This window comes from Anser cygnoides, chromosome 3 (assembly GCF_040182565.1).
Source record: "Anser cygnoides isolate HZ-2024a breed goose chromosome 3, Taihu_goose_T2T_genome, whole genome shotgun sequence".
In the NCBI taxonomy this organism is placed as follows: Eukaryota; Metazoa; Chordata; class Aves; order Anseriformes; family Anatidae; genus Anser; species Anser cygnoides.
The window spans coordinates 35,939,133-35,963,466 of NC_089875.1; the positions used below are offsets into that span (position 1 = coordinate 35,939,133).

At 36.5% G+C, this 24,334-nt stretch overlaps 1 protein-coding gene across 2 annotated transcripts in view; it reads right to left on the reverse strand.

Moving 5' to 3' along the window:
* Positions 1 to 2,854: 2,854 nt before the first annotated feature.
* FEZ2 (fasciculation and elongation protein zeta 2) overlaps positions 2,855 to 24,334 on the reverse strand; it is a 32,464-nt gene continuing 10,984 nt past the window's right edge. Inside the window, exons 6-9 of one of the 2 annotated variants that reach the window (XM_048047735.2) lie at positions 21,762 to 21,842; positions 16,830 to 16,905; positions 13,436 to 13,501; positions 2,855 to 6,919 (exon numbers count right to left, since the gene is read on the reverse strand). In XM_048047735.2, the coding sequence (XP_047903692.1) occupies positions 6,903 to 6,919; positions 13,436 to 13,501; positions 16,830 to 16,905; positions 21,762 to 21,842 (240 nt within the window). In that variant the 3' untranslated portion in view covers positions 2,855 to 6,902. The remainder of the gene's footprint in view (positions 6,920 to 13,435; positions 13,502 to 16,829; positions 16,906 to 21,761; positions 21,843 to 24,334) is intronic. The other variant, XM_048047736.2, reaches the window with a different exon arrangement.

Below are 24,334 nucleotides of genomic sequence, written 5' to 3' on the forward strand. Positions count from 1 at the left end.
CAGTGCCATCTTTCCCCCAGAAGGATCAGGGTGGGCCAGACCTTCCTTTGGTGCAGCATTATGCCCTCTAGGGAGGGAGCAGGCATCCCTCGGTGACTGCCAGAGCACCACCTTTGGCTGCTCTAGCACAGTACATGCAAGCATGGACTGTGTTGCCTAGAATCTCATGGCCAGGCCCTTAACAGGGAACAAGACTTCAGCTTCAGGCCAACAGGAGAGATGTCAGCAGGATTTTGGTGGAGCTTGCAATACCACTGCCCAGTTCATCTACTCACAAACTGTCCACTTCAGCGGTGTTGAAGAAGCCGTGAAGCAATGCACAATTTATCAACCTTTGCAGCACTCCTGCTCTAATAACACAGCCCTCAGACACCACCAGGAACAACTCACAAGCACCAAGGTCTGTACCAGTCCCGCCTTTGATGCCAGTTTGAATGCCCCAACTTCCAAGAGCAAGGCCAGACTCTCTTCCATCCTGAAGATAACAGGTTCTGTGGGAGTCCAAGTGCCAATTCACAGCAGAGTAAATACCACTTTACCATGCTGCCCAAGTCCTCAGTGGAAAAGGTATTCAGCCAGATTGTTAAACGTAAGGCAGAGGTAGGCACTAGGAAGGCTAATATGGCATGCGTCATCTCTGCACTGTGAAGTCTACACAAAGACGATGAGAAGCCATTCTAGACCACGGCAGCACTGTGCCCACATATACACGTGCAGCCCAGATTTATTTTCCTCTTAGCACATGATGACAGAGAAGACAGAAAAACACTCAAGTTCCTCTGTACCCAGCTGAGAACTAGATAACAGCCTCCACAAGCCAGCCAACTTACTCTAACACAAAATGGGAATTTCAGTCCCCCAGCACCCTCTCTCCTACTCGCTGAATCATCCGCAACCGCCTCTTTAATGCAGCTCTCCTCAACAGACCCTTCCCTTCTTCTGTGCTCTGTACTCCACAGCCTGAGCAGCTGTGCCACATGTCCTCCCTTCAGCCTCCCACCTGCTCTGCCAGCTCTCCTCTGAGCTAGCAGCCCACCTCAGCCTCGCTTGCCCTCGGGGCCAGCACCCCCAACACACGCTCGCTCAGTCTGAGCCTTCCTTGCTTATTCATTGAGTTTACCCAACATCCAGCTCCCTCATGCATTTCCCTTCTTCAAAGACATGAGTCTTGGCTACTTATGCTCCGTGGGATATTTAAAAGAGAAGGGGCTTACAGCTTGTAAAGTAACTGAAAAGCAACCTGGGCAGGTTTGGAAGAGCAATGGAAGCAGAGTGGGCCCACCATGTTGTCCTTACAAGGCACTGAGGTAGCCTCAGGCACAGGAGCACGAGCAGGTGTAGGAAGGAGCACAGACAAGGAAAGGGGCAGGAAGGGCCATGCAGAAAGAAACACGAGCAAGGGAGGGAAAGCAGGCTACTGTGGGACTTGGCCCTGCCCAGGAATCACAGGCTGAAAAAAGGTATAGGCCCAAACAAACAAGCAAAGACCTTTTTGTTGGTCCTGCCACTTCATCTTCTGAATACTGCTGTGGGTAGCACTGAGGATTTAATCTTACCATCTGTCCATCTGCAGCTGCTCTCCACAAGGTCCTGGCTGGGCACATTCATAGTGGCAAAGAACACGGCTATCTTCTGACACGCTGTGATGTCCAGACTCTCAGCTGTGAGAAGGGGACTGCTTCTCATTCCCAGGGAATGAAGTTTTTACAAGAGAATGAGCACCTATCCCAGCATGGTGTGTTCTTATCTCATTTTCCTGATACTGCTCTGACTACCGCATTGTCTAAGGAGAATACTAATGGAAAGTGTGCTGAAATCCATTTTGTTTTCTTCAGACACTTGGGTTTTTTTAATTTTTAATTTTTTTTTTTAATAGGTGCTACAGGCAACTGTAGTGCCACACTTCAACATCCAGAATTTTTGCAGGTGAAGCACAAAGCACAAAGTGAGGCCTTCTGATACTGGATCTTCTTTATCTCAGATATATAATTAGAGGGAGCAATTGCACAATTTTCAGTGGTTCTGGTGACGAGGTTTAGATCAGGCTGATAGAACTGTTCCCTTCACACATCAACTGTAGCAGTCAGATGCACATAGAAGGAAGCAGCTCTATACTCAATGGTTTTCATGCTGTCAGTGGCAGACAACTTCTAGAACTGAAAGCGACAGAGGTTCTGCATTTGTTTTTCTCAAATTTATCTCAAAGACAATTCTTATTCCTCAGGTTATAATGAAGTGAATGTAGGTAACACTGTGGAGATGTTTTCTGATGATGAAATAGCTGTAAGGTGTTTTAAAGGACTTCCATGCTAATCCAGGCATCTTCCAACCCCAGTTTCCACATAAGCAGCATGATCTATGCAGGGCCTACTTCACACAATAATTTTTCCTATGAACGTAATACAAACAGAAGGAGAAACATTCCTGAGAGCAGTCAATGATTTGTCTATGGAGAAAAATATGAACTGACATTTTAACAGCACTAACACCATTCCACCCTACAGACTTGCTGTACTCCAGCCTGCTTGAGCCGTGCAATGGAACATTCTTGAATGTCAAAAAAGCAGTCACTGGGAAAATCTGGATTGTTTTCTGTGACTTGGTTAGTGCCCAGATTACTGTCAAGCCATAGAATTGTGCATGTCTGCCTATCAAGAGAAATGGATATAGGATCAGAATTTGTTTTCCCTATTTTTGAAAAGACGTGGGCATTCTCCAGACATACGCCTAATTAAGAAAACCTAAATGTTTTACCTTCTTTGCAGTTTTTCACCTTGTTGTGTTAAATTATAACATACTGTTTCCAAGAAATACATACTTGAATTTAGAAATTTGCATGCAAGACTAGGGAAAATTAGAATTCATGTTTTATTCCATAACGTTAACATAAAACCCAAACACAAAGACTGGTTTAAAATAAACAACAAAATAACTATGAGCTCTGTTTGAACTAGCATCTAGTGCAATGAGAGGATTCTATTCAACATCTGAAGAGTATAAGGGGAAGAAAAACAAAACAGAGACAAAATTCAGTAGCTAATTCTCCCAATTCATAAAGCTTCTTCACCAATTATTGTTAGGACTGCATGCTGATCGGTTGATAGAATTGTCACTGATCAATACATAAAACCAAAAGGAAGTCCTGAATTAGATCTTGGTTAAAGGAATGCGAGCAAAGGAACAATAAACTTCATTTCACCATCAAGGACAAAGCACTTAAAAAAACCCCCAAACAACCCCCCACCCCCACCCCCACCTCCCCCAAACAAAACAAAAACATAACAAAAAAAAAGCATTCCTTCTAATTCTTCAGTGATAAGAAACTCTCCACAAGGAAGGTACCTAATGCTTCTCCGTCATTAGACATGCCCTATGTAACCTTCCTAAAAGTCACTGCTACCTGCAAAATTGTAGACACCTTGAAAATGAATTGCATTATCTTAGTATTACAACAGGTAGATTTCCTTTATAATAATCCGAACTTCACTTTAGGCTTAAAGTAAACAACACTGTGCCCCCAAGACAGGCAGGAAGCAAAATTCATCTGACATGATTCCAGATCCACGTTATCCATGTTGTACTGAGATTTCATTTTTTACTTGATGAATTTCTGGTTTCTTCATATTTTATGGTGACTTCATATCAAGAGATAACTTGGAGTCAAATGTGAAAATATCAAGGATTAATATTGCTATCAAAATGAGAAAACAGTACCAGACCCACAGAGATTGTTACTATTACAATACAGCCCCATCACCCAAAATGAAGGAGACACTTCATAGAATGACAGGACAAGTCAATAAATCGAGGCTGTGGTGCATCAGACCTAAGAGTACTTCACCAGAAAGCTTTGTTTACAGGTCCTTCCTGATTGAACTGGGTAGATGCTGTTTTAAGTGAAGCTGCTGACCTCCACTGCCCATTACTGCCACAGCTGGAGAATCAGGCTGCATAGCACAAAGACTCTGTACCACTAAGAATTTCAGAAATTAAACCCCACATCTTAAAATGTCCCTTTGGAAATGAGGGGGCTGTGCAGAAGTATCAACGCACTTACCAATGCTTTTGGAAGCATGCATAGTGCCATTTTCTGCGCTAGCTGTAGTTTCCAAGCAACATGCATGCAGAAAAAATATCCAAGGTAATCTGATCTGAAAGCAAGAAAGATGTGTGCTACTGCTATAAAATCACCAATCCAAAATTAAGGATACAATTACTTGGCATGGTCAACAGCAGATATTCTTTACCACCAGTTTCCTATACCAGCTAGGTCATTATCTTTCACCATAAAGGAACCAATATTGTCGTCAAGTTTCTTTCCTTAGTCAAGAAAACATACTTAAGGATTCTTCACTACCTTGGACATGCTTCCCAGGTAGCCCTTCACTCAAAATTTCATTCTATCAGTAAGTGAATAATCTTATCAAATGAAATAGCTGAATTGCTAAAAAGAAAAACGAAAAAGGTTGGATTTTAAAAAGGCTATTAAATCAAATTATACCAATACCTATCTTTAAGTAACTTATAATTCACTGATGTTAAGCAAACATTGTTTCTAGGACTCTTCATATTAAAAATTGAACAGACTTCAGTACAAATGCATTTTTTCCAAATCTCAGGTATTTGCCAGCAAATACACTTGGGTGACCATTTTCCAGCTATCACACACAAACTAAAAGGAATGAAGTCGTCCAGCTCGCTGAAAGAATGCAAGGTTCAATAAAGGATCTCAAAAAAGGATGCATTACAGAGAATCTGAAGTACATAGCACTCAGCAGAAAAGCAGGCTTGCTTGGTTCTTTTTACTCATATCTATTGAGCTTTACTTTTATATAGATATATATGTATATATAAAAGATTTGCCATATAAAACATGGCTTTGGCAACTGTTGTTTAATGCCAGGATTTTATACACAAGGAAAATGTTTTTTTTTTTCATAATCTGAACAGGTACTTTTTATAAGTCTGATGAAGGGCATAATATACCGCAGCAGATGTTTGGTGCACTGAAGCTGGTGTTGATTTTTAGCATTTGGTTTTCTTTCAAGTTTTATTATGTTTAGTATTTTGTGACTAAATCACAAAATGTGGCTCGCTACAACTAACACCACAAAATTTGTCCATACTTTTTGCAGTTATTTTTTCCCCCCTCATTCCATTTAAAGACGCTTCAGGCCTCAGAAGCATATTAAAAAAATCTCTGACGATATCTCATTTGGAGACAAAATGTGTTTCACAACATATATACCATTTTAAAAAAAGATGAAAAAAATAGGGTCATCTCCCTTAGTCAGTTTTCAGGTATTGATAGTAAAAAGCAAGCATTTCTATATAAAAACATGCCATAATGAGCTTCTAACACAATGAGCTACAGAAATAAATGGCTTCTTTCTTGCTACAGAAACCACTAATGAAATAGAATGAAGCAACGATAAAATATTCCTCATGTATGACACACTTATGCAGAAGACCCATTACTGCTGATCAGGCTGGCAAGATGGCCATCAGGAGAGGGGAGAGGAGAGGGAGGGAGGATGAAAATTTTAAGCTCTGATAATTTTGGCAACAGAAGGAGGGACTAAAGAAAAATGCCAAGGTCTTTAGAAAAAAAGGCAAAGCATTATGAAACTAATTCACACTGACTGTTTTACTGACCAAAATGAATCAGCTTAAAGAAAGAAAAATGATGATTTTAAACAACTGTTTGAAGAAAAGACATTTCTCTCTTTATAATCTTACCTGCCAGTGTTTTCACATATAAAGTACTAAAATCTCATATAGAATTAATAGGAATTCAGACTAGAAAATAGGTCCTTTGTTTTCAGCAGTAGTCCTTATATTTCAGTCTAATCTTTAAGACTGGCAAAATGGATTTGTGACAAATATTTAATATTGAGATTCTGGGGTACGTTTCTTTTACAGGATTTTCAAAATACATTCTCATCTGTTTGAACGCAGATACATCATCATAGAGGAGACAGTGCATATATGAGAGATTTGTAGTAAAGTTTGAAGATACACAATGACCAAGGTCTCAAGATAATACTAACTTGGAATCCAGGTGCAAGTTTTTTTTTTTTTTCCCAAACTGTACATGTATTTTTAAAAAGATACAGCCTTTCAAAATGTTTATATATTGAAGCGTATTCATTAAGATCAAACACCTATTAAAAACAGTAAAATAATAGCAGCAATATGGGAGAATATCTGAGCCACATGAACATTAATAAAATAAAAACAATTAAATATGACATATTACATTACTCTGATGTTTGTTAGGTAACAATGATACTTGATACAATTACTTATGCCAAATCATTAAAGAATGCGGTTCATAAGTTCAGTATGTGAGCAATAATGGTGCATACTTCAATCTAAGTTACTGTTTAAAAAGAAGTGTCAAAAACGAACTTCCACCAACACTGTTCTGGAGTGCTTCCTGAAGAACTCATCTGAATCTTTTTTTCAGGTTTGGACTGCGATCATTTTTGCTATAGGAACTAAGGATGTTTTTAAATATGAATTCCTTAAAACTAGTCTTATATTTTATTTACATTATTCAAAGTTTTCTTTTCCTTCCAACAACAAAATGTGCAGGAGGATTTACTACATGCTATACAATGTAAAAATAGACTTTAAAAAGCCAGAACAATGTGAGTAAAACTGTACAGTGTTTGTTCCCTGCTCCAGTTCATTGCACTATTAAGAAGTTAAAATGGATGAGTTGTCATGCCCGGAGGACGTACTGCAGGATCAGAAAATCCACACACACACAGAGGAGGTAAATGCCTACTGGTTTAGGTATAGTACCAAATGGAAAAAAAAAAACAAAACTGAGTTATATCCATGGAAAGCTTCTCATCACAGGAAGGAGCACAGTTAATTCTGAAAGGCAGCCCTCTTCATGTAGGACACAGAACTGCAAAAGACCACAAATACATTTGGATAAACATCAGTGAAGTTATTCTGTAAAAAAGTGTATTGCATATACTAAAAACAATTAAATGTTGAATCCTACCCTATCAGTAACACAATAAAATCTAGAAATTAGTTGAAATTCACAATTAAGATACCATCTTCTTCTCAGAACGGAATTAAATGACACAACCCACTATTTTTAACTAATATTATCCAGAAATGAGTTAACTAAAGGTCATGTCTTAAACAGTGCTTTTTGTGGCGTCCTATTAGAGAACAGAACATTAAATACAAGGTGACACATGCAGTTATGTTTTAATATGCACTGACAATTTGGGATTCTAATTCTAGTTTCTAAATCTGGTGCATGTACTTGAATCACACACAGTGGGAAGACAAGACATGTCCTTCACGTGCTTCTCATTCCTGTTTCACATACATGACAAACCTCAGAGCAATCCAGCTTTCAAACCAATGCTAGCACAACACAAAAGCAAATAAAGAAGTCAGGTGTAACAAACAGAAACTTCAAAGACAAGTAAATAAATCTTCCTGTTATATGACATACTGGAATACTTTACGAATAAAACAAGGGTTAAGTTCTTGTTTTATTAATTTAAAACAATAAACCTTTTTGTTTGTTTGCTTGTTTGTTTTGCCCTTACTAGAAGCCTAAAAGATCAGACAAGTAATAGGAAAACAAGCTGCAAGATGAAAAATGATTCTACTTTCAAGACATCTACATTCAGAAAAAAAGCCTAACAGAAAATAACACTACACATTTCATCTATGTTATTCACTGACAACATATAGCATATTATATTTAGCACTATATTTTTACATTGCAATTAAGGACAATTGGACAAGAACACAGAGCTTAGTCATAGATCTATCTTAAAGCAGTTTACTGTCAAGATACATCTGATTTCAAAAGCATTTATTTTAGCTATCGGTACATGCATACATATATATATACACACACACACTAATTATGCTTTTAAGAATGTTACAGTTATTTACACTTCATATTTCCACTTGAATAGAGGAAAAACAACCTTGCAGGGATACAGTGAATGATTTTTTCACAGTTTGTGTACTGTACTGGTAACAAATTCTATCCCAAAATTATACCACTAAATAAAGTTAAAGCTTCAAATTTTGTAAAAACTAAGTAAAAACTAATAATCCTGAAATAACATATCTAGATGTGATACCAGACAACTTATCCCTAAAATTTTGATTATGTACATGAAATGTATTGATTTGCTTCTTTAGTTCAATTTAGGTACCCTGACTTTCTGCAGATTTCCTCAGATATCCCTCCTTACCTCCATAAAAATAAAATTAGTTAATTCCCATTCCCACTATGCCTTCTTCAGCTTCTATTTTAAATCTGTTGTGAACCCCAGCAGGTTATCCCCATACTGTTTGTTCTTCTCATCATGCCCCATCAGATTCTCATCAGATTGATAGGAGCTACTGTAAGTATACCTACTGGCATGCAAATACTTAAAAGCTAAGTGGCCAGCTGGATGTTGGATTTGAAATGCCAGTAGCCTTTAGCCCAACAGAAACAGCGATTTCTGTCTTCTACATAAATGCAATTCCGTAAAGTATATTTGTGAAATGCATTTTTTTTATTCCTGCAACCCTTCGCTTTGTCACATGAGGATGAAATTGGCAAATATTAATCATGAGCCCAAAGAGACAGACAACAGAACTGCACTGAGGCATTTTCTTCAGAAAACAACCCAAACTTGGATACTCCAAGGAGTATAATAATAGTGGCAATAATGCTACTATTTGTTGCATTATTGTTCTTGACAGATAAATCTTAACAAACAAAGGGATTACACTATACAGGCAAGAAGAAAGACCAAAAGCTTCTGGAAAAAAAGAAAATCAATGGATATAGTCAATAAAAACATGCTTTCATCTAAGGATTTAGCACATATTCTTGTTGTGACTCCTAAAAAAACAATGCAACTATAAGATATGACAAGAATATCTCCATCTGTGCTCCCCATTCTACAGTTAATTTGTGCACAAGTAAGTTTGCTTGTATAGGCCTTTTAATAGAAACAGATGCAATGTTTTCAAAGCACATTGCATTTGCTAAACTATCAAAAAAGATCAGTCAAAAGACGAGGATAATCAGCATTTAAATGCAGTCAGCTATCTAAGCTGCCAGCTTCAATCTGAAAGTGTGCTTTCTAAGATCAAGAATTGAACAGTGCTGGTTTGACTTCATTGTCAGCAAATGCACCCCCACCTTCTTTCAAATCTCAGTTTCTGCTTCATAATCCCTAGTGGTAAAATATACTAATAATATTAATGTATTAAAAGAATCATATACAGAAAAATGCAAGGACAATTACAACTGCTGATCAATTCCACTTTAAAATATACTTCCATTCTAAATCTGTAAAATGTAGTATGAACCATACGCTGTTGGAAGAACTACTACATACTTGCAAAGCAAATCACTAAGTCCCTTACCCTTACTTTTTGTTGCTAAATTCAGAACAAAAATGTTCACTGAAAAGGAAAACTACCCCTTCCCCCCCCCCCCCCCCCACCAATTAAGCTAACCAAAACAACCCTCAAAGAATTTTGTTTGTACCAGGAGTAACATGAACAAGAGAAGTTACTGCAGTGTACAATATCCTACACTGAATGTGTACATTGGCCAGCTTTTGGAAACGTACCCCTGAAGAGGTACTCCGTGTGGAATGGATCCAGGGGAGAGCTAATTGATCCCTGGAAAAAGGGACTTACATATATGGAAAAATTAAGTGGAATACATATATATAATATATTTATTTTTAACATTTTGGGGGACACAAGGGGGCAGCAGAAATTGGGAAAAGATGCTTAAAAATAAAATAAAAAAGCAGACACCTGAAATCATTTGAAAACTAGTAAACCTGTTCAGAAATGCATATGAAGTTTTCTTCCTTCCTAACATAAAAAGGGTAATGTCCCAGCGTAAAGAGCTCTGAGTTGCATTGGCTTTTTTCATTTCTTTGTTATACCTCATTTGCACAGCCAATGTTCTGAGGATTTCTCCTTCCAGTGTTTCAGATGCATTAGCTGACACTTTTGCGTATTGCGAGTTATGAAAAAGAAAAAACATCCATGGTAACACAGCAGGTCAAGAGCAGATCTAGTTGCAGATCTCTCTTTCAAGTTGCAGCCCCGTGCCCCAGCTCTTGACCAAAATGCCTTGCCAAAACAAAGTTACTCGATCATCATTAAATGAAGATATAAAGTATTAGATGACACATATGGTGGGGTTGGTGTGTCCTCCTACATGATGCAAATTTAGTCTTTCACAAACTTTATAATTATTTTTACATTTAGTTCAAAATATTCAAGGTAACGCTTTTATAAAACACTAAGAAATTCTGAAAAGAGAAACAAAAAGAAATTGAAGCAAATTTATATCAGAACAGCAGCACGAAGATTCCTTGTAAAATTAACACTTACAGCTCGATCTTATGATTCCATTCACCTTCCAGGTTCACAGCATTCTTCTTTTATTAGTCCCATTATATTATGCCAACAATACTACGGAAATTGTTAGAATCTCTTTTTCACTGATACTTGTTCTTCAGCTCTTGATTCTAAACAATCAAAGTAGCTTTTCAGTGGTAACTGACAATATCTGGGTGTTTATTACTAATTCTGCAGACAGATATAACACCCACGTAAGACTAGCATGTTCTATTTTTTTTAAGAAACATAAAATAAATAGTGACATTTTAAGAAAATCATTGAGGGTCTTTAAAATATTTATTTGCTGTGTGAAATGTAATATAGAGTTGGAAAGCTCATAACTATGCAGACAAATTCCACTCTAAATTTTCCATAAAGCTACACAATTCCTATTGTCACATATAATTTACTGCCTGCTTTTTGTTGGAAGATTGGGAAAAATAATTCTCAAATAAAAAAAATAACATTTTAACTACACATCTTTGGCGATATAACTCACAAGTTTCAAAAATTCATTTCCTGATTAAAGCTTAATAAAAAGAGATTAAATCCATTCAGTGTAAGACAATAGCTGTCTCACAGAGTAAACAAAGGCAAAATGGATATAATTATCACTACACCATACAGACGATTACTGGGTCCAGAACTTGTTATCCTCCAATTTCTTTTGGAAAACAAATTTAAACCCCTAAATCCTTATAATCATTTTCACCTTGCCCAATACATTTTTAATCATTCCAGTGAAAAAAATGGACTCTTGAAAAAGCAGGTCACTCCTTTTATCTTTAAATTCAGGGGATAGGCTGGAATTTTAGATACAAAAGCTGAACTGAAAGTTCTTTCGAGTGATTCTTTAGAATCATCTGATCTCCCTTTAACAAGCTCTAAACATAACTTTTGGACAAAAGGCAGGTGTCTGGAAGTACTCTTCCATGTATGAAGTCTCAGTGAGGCCTCAGGCCAGAAGCATTAGCAGCAGAAGAAGTAGAGAAACAGATCCCCGTTATTTCTGAAGTTATAAGATTTTGCCAGTTCTACAGGATACATCTACATCATAATACAATGCTGCCAGGTGAGCTAGAAATATTTAACAATCTAAACATAGCAATACAAAGCTCAGTTAAGGCTACAGTGACAGAAAGAAAGATTCTGTGCTTGGTAACTCTGTTGGCCATTGTGCGAACAAACCCCCAGAAGAGTGAGAAAGCCTTAGCTCCTGATTACTTAATTCAGTAATCACGGTAGCCGAGGGGAAGTCATCTCCTCCTTTCAGTATGAGTAATGTGAGCAAGAGATTACTCTTCAAACTCCCATCATTTGTTTTCTACAATTTAGAGATGATAATGCTTCCCTGAAAGTATGCAAAGAACTGTTTGATCCAACACATTTAATGTGAGCATGAAGTTTTTTGTTAGTGCAATTAGCTGGTACGACACTCCTGGTGACTTTGAAGTCATGAGCGTGCAGAAATGGGAATGAACCTCAGCATCAAGCTTCTTAGATCATCCTGCCGTATGTCCAGCTAATCTGTTTTTACAAGTCTTCTATGCAGAAGATTCCTGTTTCCCAAGGCATCCATTTCCTTCTCAGTATCCAAGTAATTTAAAAGCTTTTCTAGATAGCCATTCTTTAAAAAGAGGAGATGCTGTAATGAACACTATTCATTCAGTTTCTACCAGATGTATTATGATGAAAAGCAAACAGCTTTAATTACTGCCAATAGGTCATCCTCTTGGGTCAAAAATTCTGCTTCACAGAACTAAAGCTTAGTGCCATCACCGTTAAAAAAATCTTCAGCCGAAGTGGCTCTCAGCTCATAAGCAAATACATGTCTAACATAAGAGATTTTTAGAACGGCTAAGTAAACAATGGAGAAATCAAAGGAATCAACTGAAAGGACCTCAGCGTTCTTTCCATATGTGGTAGTTCTGCAATGCTACACAGAAATTAGAAATGAGCCTCTTTCAACAGGAAGTCTGTGGAAGCTTCTAGAATACTGTGTGGCTCTCTTTTCAGTTTTTCTGAAGCAACAGCACACTGAATTTCATCCACAACTTTAACCTGAAAGTACTTTCAAATCTCTTTGAGATGTGTGGTTACCATCTTTGTAAGAAATAGAAAAACCTTTTAAAAAACACATGGGAGAAATCAAATCAAATTTTTATATTTGAAAAAAAATAACAAGACTTGGAAAGCATGATACCAAAAGAGATGAAAAATTTTGCAATGTATGAACTTGAAACAGAACATTATATATGCTTGGGTGGCAAATAAAATGGCATCCGTCATACCTTCTGTACACCTGTTTGTTTAGATCTTGGGAGTTTGATGCGTATTTAAACACTAAAGAAAATGGGACCACGTACATGCCAATGATTAAGTAAGAATGTAAACATTTTTAAGATCTTGGCAAAAAATCTCAGAAGAAAAGCGTTTAACGTCCTGGAAACTACCTGGAACAACTCCTTAGAGCTAAAGCAAGCAATGATTTTCAACGTCTGGCATTCTGTTAATAAAAACAATGCACTGGAGGCTGGAAAATAATCCATTACTACACAAACTTTAAATAAACTTTAAATAAAAGTTGAAGAAGTTTAAACATGTAAGTGTAAAAAATAGAATAATATTGATCAGAAGGTAACACTTTTTTAAACAAATCTATAAGCACTTAATTTAGCAAATGCATTACGATACATAGTTTGAGTTCACATTCTGTATAACACAGGTTTTTAACTACACCCACTCAATTTTCTAAGCCAGACTACTCTGCTATTGCTGATGTCATTCAGCTATTGAACATACATCACATGCTTTGCTATATTGTATTATCATGAACAAAAGAAACACTTTTTATTTATGAACTATATGCTCACCAGCCCCTGACATAATGAGAGCCTTGTGTGATAAAAGAGCAACATAATTCACGATTGCTGCACAACTATTCTTTTCAAATGCACCTTGTATGTTGAATAAGTTCATTTCAAAAAAAATAAAATACTTGGCTAGGAAACATACTCACCCTTTAAAATATAGTCTGTTAACAAGCCTGGCACTTTCTCACTATCCTCTTTCATGGCATGAAGGACTGAAGTATGAAAACAAAACCAACAAAAAACGTTTCAGATATTTAGTCATAAATTGAAGACAACACTCCTCAAAAAAACAGCGAAGCTGTTTCTATTGCTCATACAGGTATTACATATCATACTTGCAAGAAAACCCTCCACCTTTCACTTGTGTAATTCTCACTGAACTTCACAATAAATGAATACCAGAGACCTATTTTACATGGTTAATTAATTACAATGTTATCAGTCATGACAACAAAAAAAGCACACCCCCATGAAAAATGTTGCCTAAATGAAATCACCATATTCAAAACTGAAATACAGTAACAACTGCTGGAGGGCTGGAGATCTTAGGTAAAAAAGCAGGCTCCATTACTTAATTTCTCCTCCTTTTATTCTTCACCTGGAATCATGCAGTAACGCCATTTTTCTGGAGAAACACTGCTGTAAATGACTGGCTGAAAATGCTCCCCCTCCAAAACAGTGAACATTAACAGCTGTAGCCTTGAAAAATCATAAATAAGACTGAATTTGGAGTTCACTTAGAATACTGTCTACCTGCCATTTTTTGAGACTGGTAACAAATTTAAACTGCCCATCCTTGCATATTTCTGAAGAAATAACAGTGTTTGTACTAAATCACGGGGAAGGGCACAGTCTCTAATCAAAATGTTCCAAAGAGAATCAAATCTCAGAGAGAAACTGTTGGAATGATAAACTAAAGGATGAAAAGAAGGAACAAGTTTTATGACAGGTGTATATTTGTGCTGAGTCACACAATACTCGCATGTAGTTAGGTATCTAATATGTTTAGCCTAAGCTGCCTTCTTAAAACCCCCATCTCCTTCAAAATAGGAAGAAGGAAACTGTTTTCTAAGCTTTGACTCTGAATTGCAGCTGGGTGAGATATCTGAAGCATTCTAAAGCAAATTACACAAATATTCTCCTAGATGACAAGGAGTTTGTTCCACGGATCTTTCCCGATCTTTTCAAAGACTCAAAGGAAACTAATCCTGAACGTGATTTAGGTGCCAAATACCCCTTTATGCTTATGGAAAAGTTTCCTGCCCAAGGTTGTATCTGCAGAACATGAGGAAAATCAGACTACCTAGGGCTATGTGTGTTAGAGTGATTCATGGCTTTACCTACTTTTTAGAGCTGTTCTTTTTTCAGGAATTTAGTAGATGTGCACTGCAAACAAACACTGCCTTAGTTAAGTAATAAAAATGTTTAGAAGGCATTGGGTTCTTTTTTACCAAAGAGGATTCTGCATTTACCTCAGAGAATTCCCAATTCCCTCAAAGTATTCTTATTTTGAAGCTTTTAAAGCTGTTGTCCACTCAAAGTTTACAAATACTACAGTTGATTAATTTACTCTCTCCAATAGCTGCTTATTAGCTACAAACAGTAACTTTCAGAGAATTACTGTAAAGACTACACTGAAGACTTAAGTAGCCCTTGCATATTTAGACATCTAGACACTCTTAAAGAATACACTAAATAGCTTCCTGGTAGACAACAGAAATTCAGTGTAACTGCCTGTTGTAGATTTGAAGGCTCAGGGAAGGATCTCATCAGTGTATTTAAATCCCTGAAGGGATCATGCAAATGGGATGGAGCTGAGCTGTTTTCAGTGGTGCCCAGGGACAGGACAAGAGGCAATGGGCGCATACTAGAGCACAGGAAGTGCCATCTAAATGCCAGGAAACGCTTCTCTACTGTGCAGGTAATAGAGCAATGGCATGGGTTGCCCGGGGAGGTTGCAGTCTCCCTCCTTGGGGATCTTCAAAAGCCATCTGAACATGGTTCTGGGTAACCTGCTCTAGGTGGCCTTGCTTGAGCAGGGGGTCCCAGCCTCCCCTCCAACCTCAGCCATTCGGTAATTTCTCTCATTTAAGTTTAATACCAATCACTGTATTCAATAAGAAGATTCAAATTTTACGTACTACATCTCTTACGGTTCAAGAAGTATGTAAGCATGTAAGAATGTCAGGAATTATTTTTACTGCTGGCTTATGGTTCAAAATTTAAAAGTGGCACAAAATTAAGCAACTTGACATGTATAAGCTTGTCTGCTACTCCATAGTCAAAAGCAATGACAGTTCTTTAAGTGCTCTTGACATGACTGAAAGAACCAGAGTACAGAATTATCCTGAATAGCAGAATTTCGTAAGCTCCAAATTCTTCACGTGAGCCTGAACTCCAAATATAATGAGTGTTTTATTCCAACTTCTATGATGAAGCAAGACATGAGTGTTTGTAACTACAGCATAAGACAAAGCTTTGGACAACGCTTTCCAATATTTATTTTCTCTTTCCAGGAAATGAACAACCAGTTTCTCACTATCCTTCATCCACCTATGCAGCTGAAAAGTAGCTTAAGATGTCATTAGATTCAAAGCCCTGCAGTGTGATATGATCAACCTTTGGGCAACCTGACAGTGAAAGAAGTCCCTGCCCATAGCAGGGTGGTTGGACTACCTGATCCTAGTCCTTTCCAACCCAAACCATTCTATGCTTCTATCAAATACATCAGGACATTTTATCATCTGTTTTTAAACTGTTCCTATAAACCTCAAATGAAGTAGATGCCATTGATTCCCAGAGAAGCTCTGCTGCATTTAATCACTTTAATAATTATATATATATATATACACATATATTTAAAGATACAAACTTAATTTTCATTTAAATTAGAGTAAAACACAGACGACTTAGAACGGATAATTAATTTTGAGAATCTGGCCTAAAAAAGATGGGAAGAAAGGTCCATTTAGAACACTCTTTAAACTCAGGCTTGGTTTACGCTTCCTAATTACTAACATTTATTAACCAATCTCCACTCCCCCCCCAAATCACCAACAGAGAGAAGCAGACTATCTTGAAGGCAATCACGTACAATTAAACTATTAATCATAAGTGTTCCAGCATTCAAATTTTTCTTTAAAATTCACTACAGTAACCTCAGCAAGTTTAAACAAAAAAGGGTATTTCAGGTTCTATAAGGTAGCAGAAAGACATCGCTGTTAATTCCATGACATATGGTAAAGTATTTCCATAAGGCTCCATCTGTGGAAATAATATGCAAATCTTTGCTTTCTGATACATGCAAGTTTTTAAGCCTTCAGGGTTTCAGAAAATAGCTAGAAAAGCAATATTCTATGAAGGCTCAGAAGACCTCAGAAGATGAGGAAAAACTGGCCAAAATGCATGGTTAAAAATCATGCAAATTTACATAAATACCGTAGAGAGAGAGGGAAATAAATAACTGATTCACTGGCTGAAGTAACCACGGTTCAAAATAAAAGGAAGACAAGATCAGTGAGGGGAATTTCATATGCTCACTTTTGGTTAATGTCTGAAGATCTTCAACAGATGGGGGTCCATTCTTCTTCTCATATGGAATGACGGTCGTTAAATACTGTCAAATGAAAAACAGAATTACATGAAAGTCCTTTAATGCTATTTCTGTTACTTGACTTTTGTGAATGCTGTAGCTATTAAAATTGCTAGCCACAAATAAAAGCTTTTCAAAAGATCATATTTCACAAATGATTCTACCTCTCATACCCCAAAGCTATTATCACAGAAGCCAAACTATTTTTTTTCCAAATTACATAAACATCGCTTTAAAACCCCTGCAGCTAAACACTAAACAAACAAGCAAAATAAAAAAAAAATCCAACAAACAAAAAAGCTGTATATAATATCAACTGGGTTTCTTTCTCTGAACCTAGAGCACAGCAACAGTAAAACCTAATAGCAAAAATCTCTCCTCTCCACTTTCCAGATGTCAACCCCAAGTCCTTCATATATTTAAAGCACTTCTTACAAAAGCTGGAAGAACAACCACCTCAGCACTTCCCCTCAAACAACACTACAAAATGCAGATGGACAATATTCACATGAGCTTCTAAACCATTGTATAATATATTATAAGCAAGTGACACCAGTCATATCAAAAATCAGAAAGTAATTCTTCCCAGAAAGGACATTTAAAAAAAATAATAAAAAAAAAATATTTCCAAATAAATATTTATGTTGCCTTCAAATCACTTGGGAAACCGATAGCCATCAGCTTTCCATCAGCTTTTTAAAGGATTCCAGAGCACAACTGATGGAGGCTGCAGGGGATACATGAAATAAGGTGTTCAGGTTTGTCCAAGTGTGTTAATAAGTATTCGAAAAACTCTTCACACTGCTTAACTCTAAGTACATGAAACACTCCCAGGATCTTGAGTGTTCCCAGCTCTGAGGTTGATCTGTCCTCTGCACAAAGTAAAATAGTCTACGCTACAGTTAGGTGAAAATGAACACAGACACCTTTCACCTTCTGACCTTATATACTTCCAACCAAAAGGCACAGAGCAAGCCTAATTAAACATGAGAACCTGTAATTTGGATTTTTATTTCAATTCTCAGTTTTAATAGTAAAGTACATTAGCAGATAGTATCAACCCAACTCCATGTTTCTTCTGCTTACTCTTTATTGAAACCTTTCATTCTCATCAGCTTTTCAACAAATATAATTCATATTTTTTTTCAGGATTTTTGTATCTGGAGTACAATCAAGATTTCCTTTGAAATTCTTGAAGTAACCCTGTTGCTCTAAGACTTATTAACTGAATTTAGGCTACATCCTACTATGCAGCCTTTATGAACGTATATTCTTAAAGAGGTCTGCATTTCAAGAGTACTGAAATCACTGGAATTTTTCCTAATGAGAAAGCTTCCTGAAATCTCCCTCAAATCAATTTTTAAGAATTTAATTGGAACCTTTTTCTGGGTTAACAGATACGTGGTAGAGGATATAGCAACCTTTAATCTCATTCAGTTTGAGAGATGTGATTCTCCATGTAACAGTGACAAAAGACATCTTATACCAGGTCTCCTTTTGTAGCAGCAGCAGCACTTCAGCAAGAGTCAAGTGTAACTCGGGCTTTGGAGAAGAGGTTTATTTGCAGAGGGACCATTAATGTTGCCAAACCCAGCCACAACCAGTGGGATCACACACCTCATGTCCAAGCATATCCTTTGCCTAAAAGCTAGACAGACTTGCTCCTGTGTAACTTAACGGAGCACACTGTATGGGCTGTGCTGACACCTCACCAGAAACTTCATGCAAACACAGGGCAATTTACTCCTTCCCTACTACTTTAGCATTTTCTCACATCCACCTTGCACAGCAGAGGGAAGTACACAATGCTTCCAAAGTAATCACCCAAGAGGCAGTTTTCAGTTTCTATTCCAGCAGATGTAAACAGGTATCATTAGAGATTTGCATTATTCCTAAAAGTAAGAAAATCAATAGCTAAATATCAGGCTGTTAAATCTGCATATGTCAGAGATGAAAGCAGATAAATCAACTCAGAAATCAGATCTCTTGCTGTCATTTCCAGCCTTCAGAATAAAACAGTGTTCTACCCTTTACCTACCCAATAAATTACTGCGACATGTTTCACTGGACCAAATACGCAGCCCCTGTTCTCCTTCCCCTGGAAACTCTACCTACCAATTTTCCTTTACAATGAAGAAATCAATGATCAAATAATTTGTTTCCCCAAATCACCTTGTTTTTCTCACCAGTACTTTCCTGGTGTAAGTCCTTATGACAGCACTATTAAAACTCATTCATTGAATTGCTGTGTGAAGGATGACATGTTTTGAAAAGGAAAAAACAATGTCTCAAGCATAGCTTACTGACATGCCCAAGTGTCAAATCTACTGTGACCTGTACATTTTTGACACAGATTTGACAATATAATAAGCAGCAATTCCCACTGTAATCTGTAACCACACATAAAAAATGTTCAAAATGCCTAAAAAATGAAATGAAGATGACTAGCCTGAAATTCCTTCTGGAGATATGATCACAGAAAGAACTGCCAACATTTTGATGCTTTTTATGCAGTTATTTTTTTTTCTCTCCTCCAGCTGCACTATCAGATGGGAACTGGTGGCTCTCACTGGAAGTTTCTCTTTAAACTCTACCATCAGTGAAGATGCTGAAAAATTTTAAGTCATTTTTACTCAGGTCTCAAAGACAAAAAGAAGAGAAGAAGACTAAAGTTTTAAAAAGGAAAGTACCTGCCTACCTGTCAGAATAGTACTACCCAGAAAATACTAAAGGTGGCAAAATGACTGAAGAGAGCTCTGAAATAACTGAACATGTCAGGAGCTTTATGCTGTGATTGAATGGGTAGGAACTTCTACCTTGTAAGGCGTACAAGAAATTGTCCACCCTTATGTTTTTTATTCAACAGAACTCCAGACAGTTAACTCCTCCCAGCTAGCAGAAAACACCTGAACTTGAGTTTATAATGAAAACCCTGAAAAACCACTGAAATATTCTGAGAGCTGCACTAAACAGAATTAGATTAAACTCAGCCATTATTGGGCATATAATGATACTTTTTCTCCTTTCTAATTTGCTGCAGTAAGAAAAAGACACCAGCATTTTAAAAGCAGGGCTGCAGTTTGGTAAAATGACAAAGGAAAAACAAACAAGTGAAAAACACAATAGGTATTACAAGCACAGGAGCTGCAGGCAAAGTTTCATAGCATTACCTAGAAAGCATTTACAGAAAAAAGCTCTCTCAATTAACAGACTTTAAACAAATGCCATAAAAAATGGGCTTCCAGGACTAAATCAGGAAAGAGCTGGTATCACACTTTCCTACCTTTCTCCACTGTTTTTCATTTTAAGCTCTTGTTATTTCCATGATTGGCTTTAGGATGTGGGAAAGGAAAACAAAATATATCCCAGCTAACAAGGATATAGTACAAGATAAATAAGGGGAAAAGCACAATCATTGTGATGAACATTATTAGTAAGTTAACTGGAAGTGTTAACCCATTAGTGACATTGTAAATAAATGAATAAGATCCTTATGCTTAGAAAGTTAGGAGACAGTCCAAGAAAAAAAGGTGAAGAAGTCTGAGAATCAAAAGAGGGACTAGCACAGCTGCGTATGTTCACTTCAGGAAAATATATTATAGTTAAAATAGCTAAAATTCTGCTGTTCACCTGTATCTTTATTAGTAATGGTGAAGACAGCAACAACAGCAAAAAAAACAAAACCAACCAAACAAACCAAAAAAAAACCAGCACAGCTATAACATGACCAGAATTGAGATAATGTAAGGTGATAAAAATTCTGTTGGGTTAGTTCTATGCATGTGTTCAAGATCCCCAAAGCAGATGATAAATAGCTGCATCTACGTATGCATTCATGATCTTTTACATATACACCTTGCTAGAGAAAGAGGCTAAATCCATGATTTAATCTCATGATTCAGGAATGACTTTAGAGCTGTCTAACCTCCTGAACCTATCTGCAAGATACTCCAGCCTTCCAGACAAAGGCTTAATCAGTCATGACTCCTAAGCTGCTGGTCAGTTTGTTGCCCGAATGGACTTTGGACTTCTCACGAAGAAGAAAAAAAAAATCTCACTTGCCCCTCTTACATAATTACACAAACTATAATGAGTTGGGTATGTGTTAAATAATGCAAAATACCAGCATTTTTTAATGTGTGCTAAATACATAAATGTTACAGTTCTGTAATATAGTTAAGTATTATTATGGAATAAATAATAGAAATCTTAATACTTAGGTGTATGTAACATCTACAGTGATGCCCACCGAAGCTGGGTTGCTGTGCTGTAACCTTCAACATTGAAATAGTCATTGAAAACCTGCCTTTGGCTTATGTGCTTTTATATCAGTAATCTGTATTGCATACATTTGGCTGCTTTTAGCATCATGCAGTTTTCAATGGCAAAAGGACATACAATATAGTTCATGCATTTTGCAGATGTTACTCAGTTTTTAAACATATCAATTCTGAACATTAGAAGAAAAAAAACATTTTTTATTCCATTGTAGACATTACCAAAGTCCTTAATGCTGAAGGCTGAAATGGTGTTTTTAACTTCATATATATTCTTCTATTGGATATTAGATTTTTACAGACATGCAATATATCTGAAATATGCATTATGCCAAAACAGACTTTTAGTCTGGTGTAACAAACAAATAACAAATAAGGGTTATTATTTCAGTGCATCAGGACTGAACTGTCTCAAGCTGTTGAAGAAAGAAGGAGAGACTGTTGGCTGATCAGAGTCCTGAGGCAGGGAAAGACTACGATGCCAACGTTTTTGCTCTATTTCCTCTGTCTTGGCATTTATCTTCAACTACTGGCAATTTTCAAGATCTCTGCTCCTACCAAAAGTGCAGGCAAAGAATAAGGAAATAGAGGATAGCCCAGCACCTGTTTCTCTCCACCCGAGTTTCCAAACGTGTGGCGGAAGCCATTCTGTATGACATTTGAGATCCCTTCCATGCTGAAGCGCTAAAGGTAGTGAAAACATGGCAGAGAGAAAAAAAAAGGGACAGAGAAAAGTTCAGAAGACTATTAATCAGCATTTATCAAGACTACAACAGTAAGACGAATGACAAAGACAAGCTCTAAGGTGTATTTCAGCACATTTCTGATTTTTCATTCAACCACTAAGTTTTTATTAATAAAAAGCAAATCTAATAGTATCAGCTATAATGTATATCTACATAAAAACATTAATTACATTTAAACAAATCCTCACACTGCAGACCTTTTTTTTTTTATTTTTAAATTTGAGACTTGTGTTTTAAGGTTCGGTGTCTCGTTTTTAAATGTACAAAGCAATATTTTTTCAACTTCAGTTCATGGTACAAGTTCAGTTCACGGTACAATCTCCTTTATTTTTGTTTGAGCAATATACTTCTAAAACTACTGATACCATTTTTTGAGATTTTAAGCACCTATCAGAAATATTGTTCAGAGGCAATCATTTCAGTTTCTACTTCTTTAAAACATTTAATGCCTTCATGCTTCCTTTTCCAAAACTGAAGCAACAATTATTTGTCAACAGTATTCCCCATTTTTTGTCATATGATAAAATACATACAATTGGTTCATAAAACATCCATATTAATTTCAAGCTCCATTACATAGAATCCAATTGAAGGAAAATTGATATACAATCCAACCACAATTTTCCTCTTGCACTTTGTAATTTTTTCCTTGCAGAAGAAGACAAGTAAAAAAAGAACAACTTTAATGTTTAAAGTTAAACATAACATTCAGCAACTGGCAAGAATATAAAAAGAGGAAACTGCCAAGCTGTTGACAGAGAGCAGTATGATGTGCACACTTCAGCACACTTATCTGAATGTGTATCTTTATGAAGAGGGGGAATAAAATGTGCTGGAATACCATATTCATTTGCTTTCTAAAGCACAATGAGGTCAGTAAATAAAGACACAGATGTTACCAAAGCTATCTTAACTCTTCCAAGATATCCTGCTTAGAGTAATTGGTATCTTCCAAGACCTGAGTATTTTTAATTACTCCCTAGCTTGCCCTTGTGAAATAAGCCAAAGTTTTGGAAATATGAGAAAGCAATTTACCCAAAGCCTGTATCAAAAATAATGAACTTTAACCTGTAATTATTAAAATCTAACTAGAGTATCTACAGAAGAATTGATTTTTTCAGAATATAGTAATTTAATCCTATTCCCAAGTACTGCTATTTAAATGAGACTTCATTATAGTTTTAGTGAATGTATTATTAATTTTATTCACAAAAACTCTTCTTCACAAGGTCATCTGAACATACTACTACTTGTATGTGCATTCTTTGCACTTAAAAAAAAAAAATGTTGAAGGAAAGAACCTTGCACCTTTGCTTCTGGATGAAGGTTCCCAAATCTACTTAATAATAGTGGAAGCTTCTTTCAAAAGAACCACACACACTAAGCCTACAGTCTCATTTGGGAGCTAGTTTGCTCAACCCATCTCAGGAAGCAATTGGATATGTACACCTTGAAGCAACCAAACTTGAGAGTGTCTTGTTTCGGGACCACATGCATTTATATTTGAAAGCATCATTCAGGACTCTAAACTTGAAACTAACTAAGGTAATAAATCACTTGACTCAAGTTTCAAAACCAAGTACTTTTCTTTCTTGTTAGAATAACACTTTTTTGCTCTTCCATGACTGAGAACCAAAAAGGAGTACATTTGAACTCTTCAATTTGCTCTTCCAAAATGATGAAAATTCTGTATTGTTTTCCTGACATACACTGTCTTTGATAGAGTTCCATTAAAACTTAGCTGTATACACAAAGGATGACTTTTTGATTAGAGTCAGTAAAGATTTTCAAATTTACATAAAATGCTCTTAATAGAAGTGATAAAGATCAGTAGAATTCCTTGTGCAGATGCCAAGTGTATCAACTAAACATTTTAATTTAGTAAACATTGCCTAGATCTTAATATAATGCTTAATAAAGTCTGTCCACATTGTCTTTCCCTTTCCACAAGTGAAAAAAAAAAAAAGTACAAGAAGAGATTTACCAGTCCAAGACTAGAATGAATGTCAGGACTGTTTTCTGTCAGGACCTGCCTTTCAGACAAGATCAGAACTATCTTTGGGTTACATTGCAGTTATCTTATTCTCATAAGTTTAGAAATAAATTCTGAAGAAGAACGTTTCATTACAGATGTTTATCACTTAAGTTTGAAAAAGAAACTTTTGAAGCAAAACTGAAGCATTCTTTCTGGGATTTAGCCAAGACCCCCAATACATTAAGCACATTTTCCACATCCTATTGCTTAGAAATTCTAACATCATCATCCCATGTAAAATTACGCTGGACAGATAAGACAGATAAAATTGCATTGACAAGATAATGACCTAATTTCTCATTCTCTACCTCCTATTACTCAAACTCAGTTTGAAAGATGTTTTTGCTTTTGTTGCTATGTTCTGCAAAGAACAAACCAAATTACTTCCTCCATGT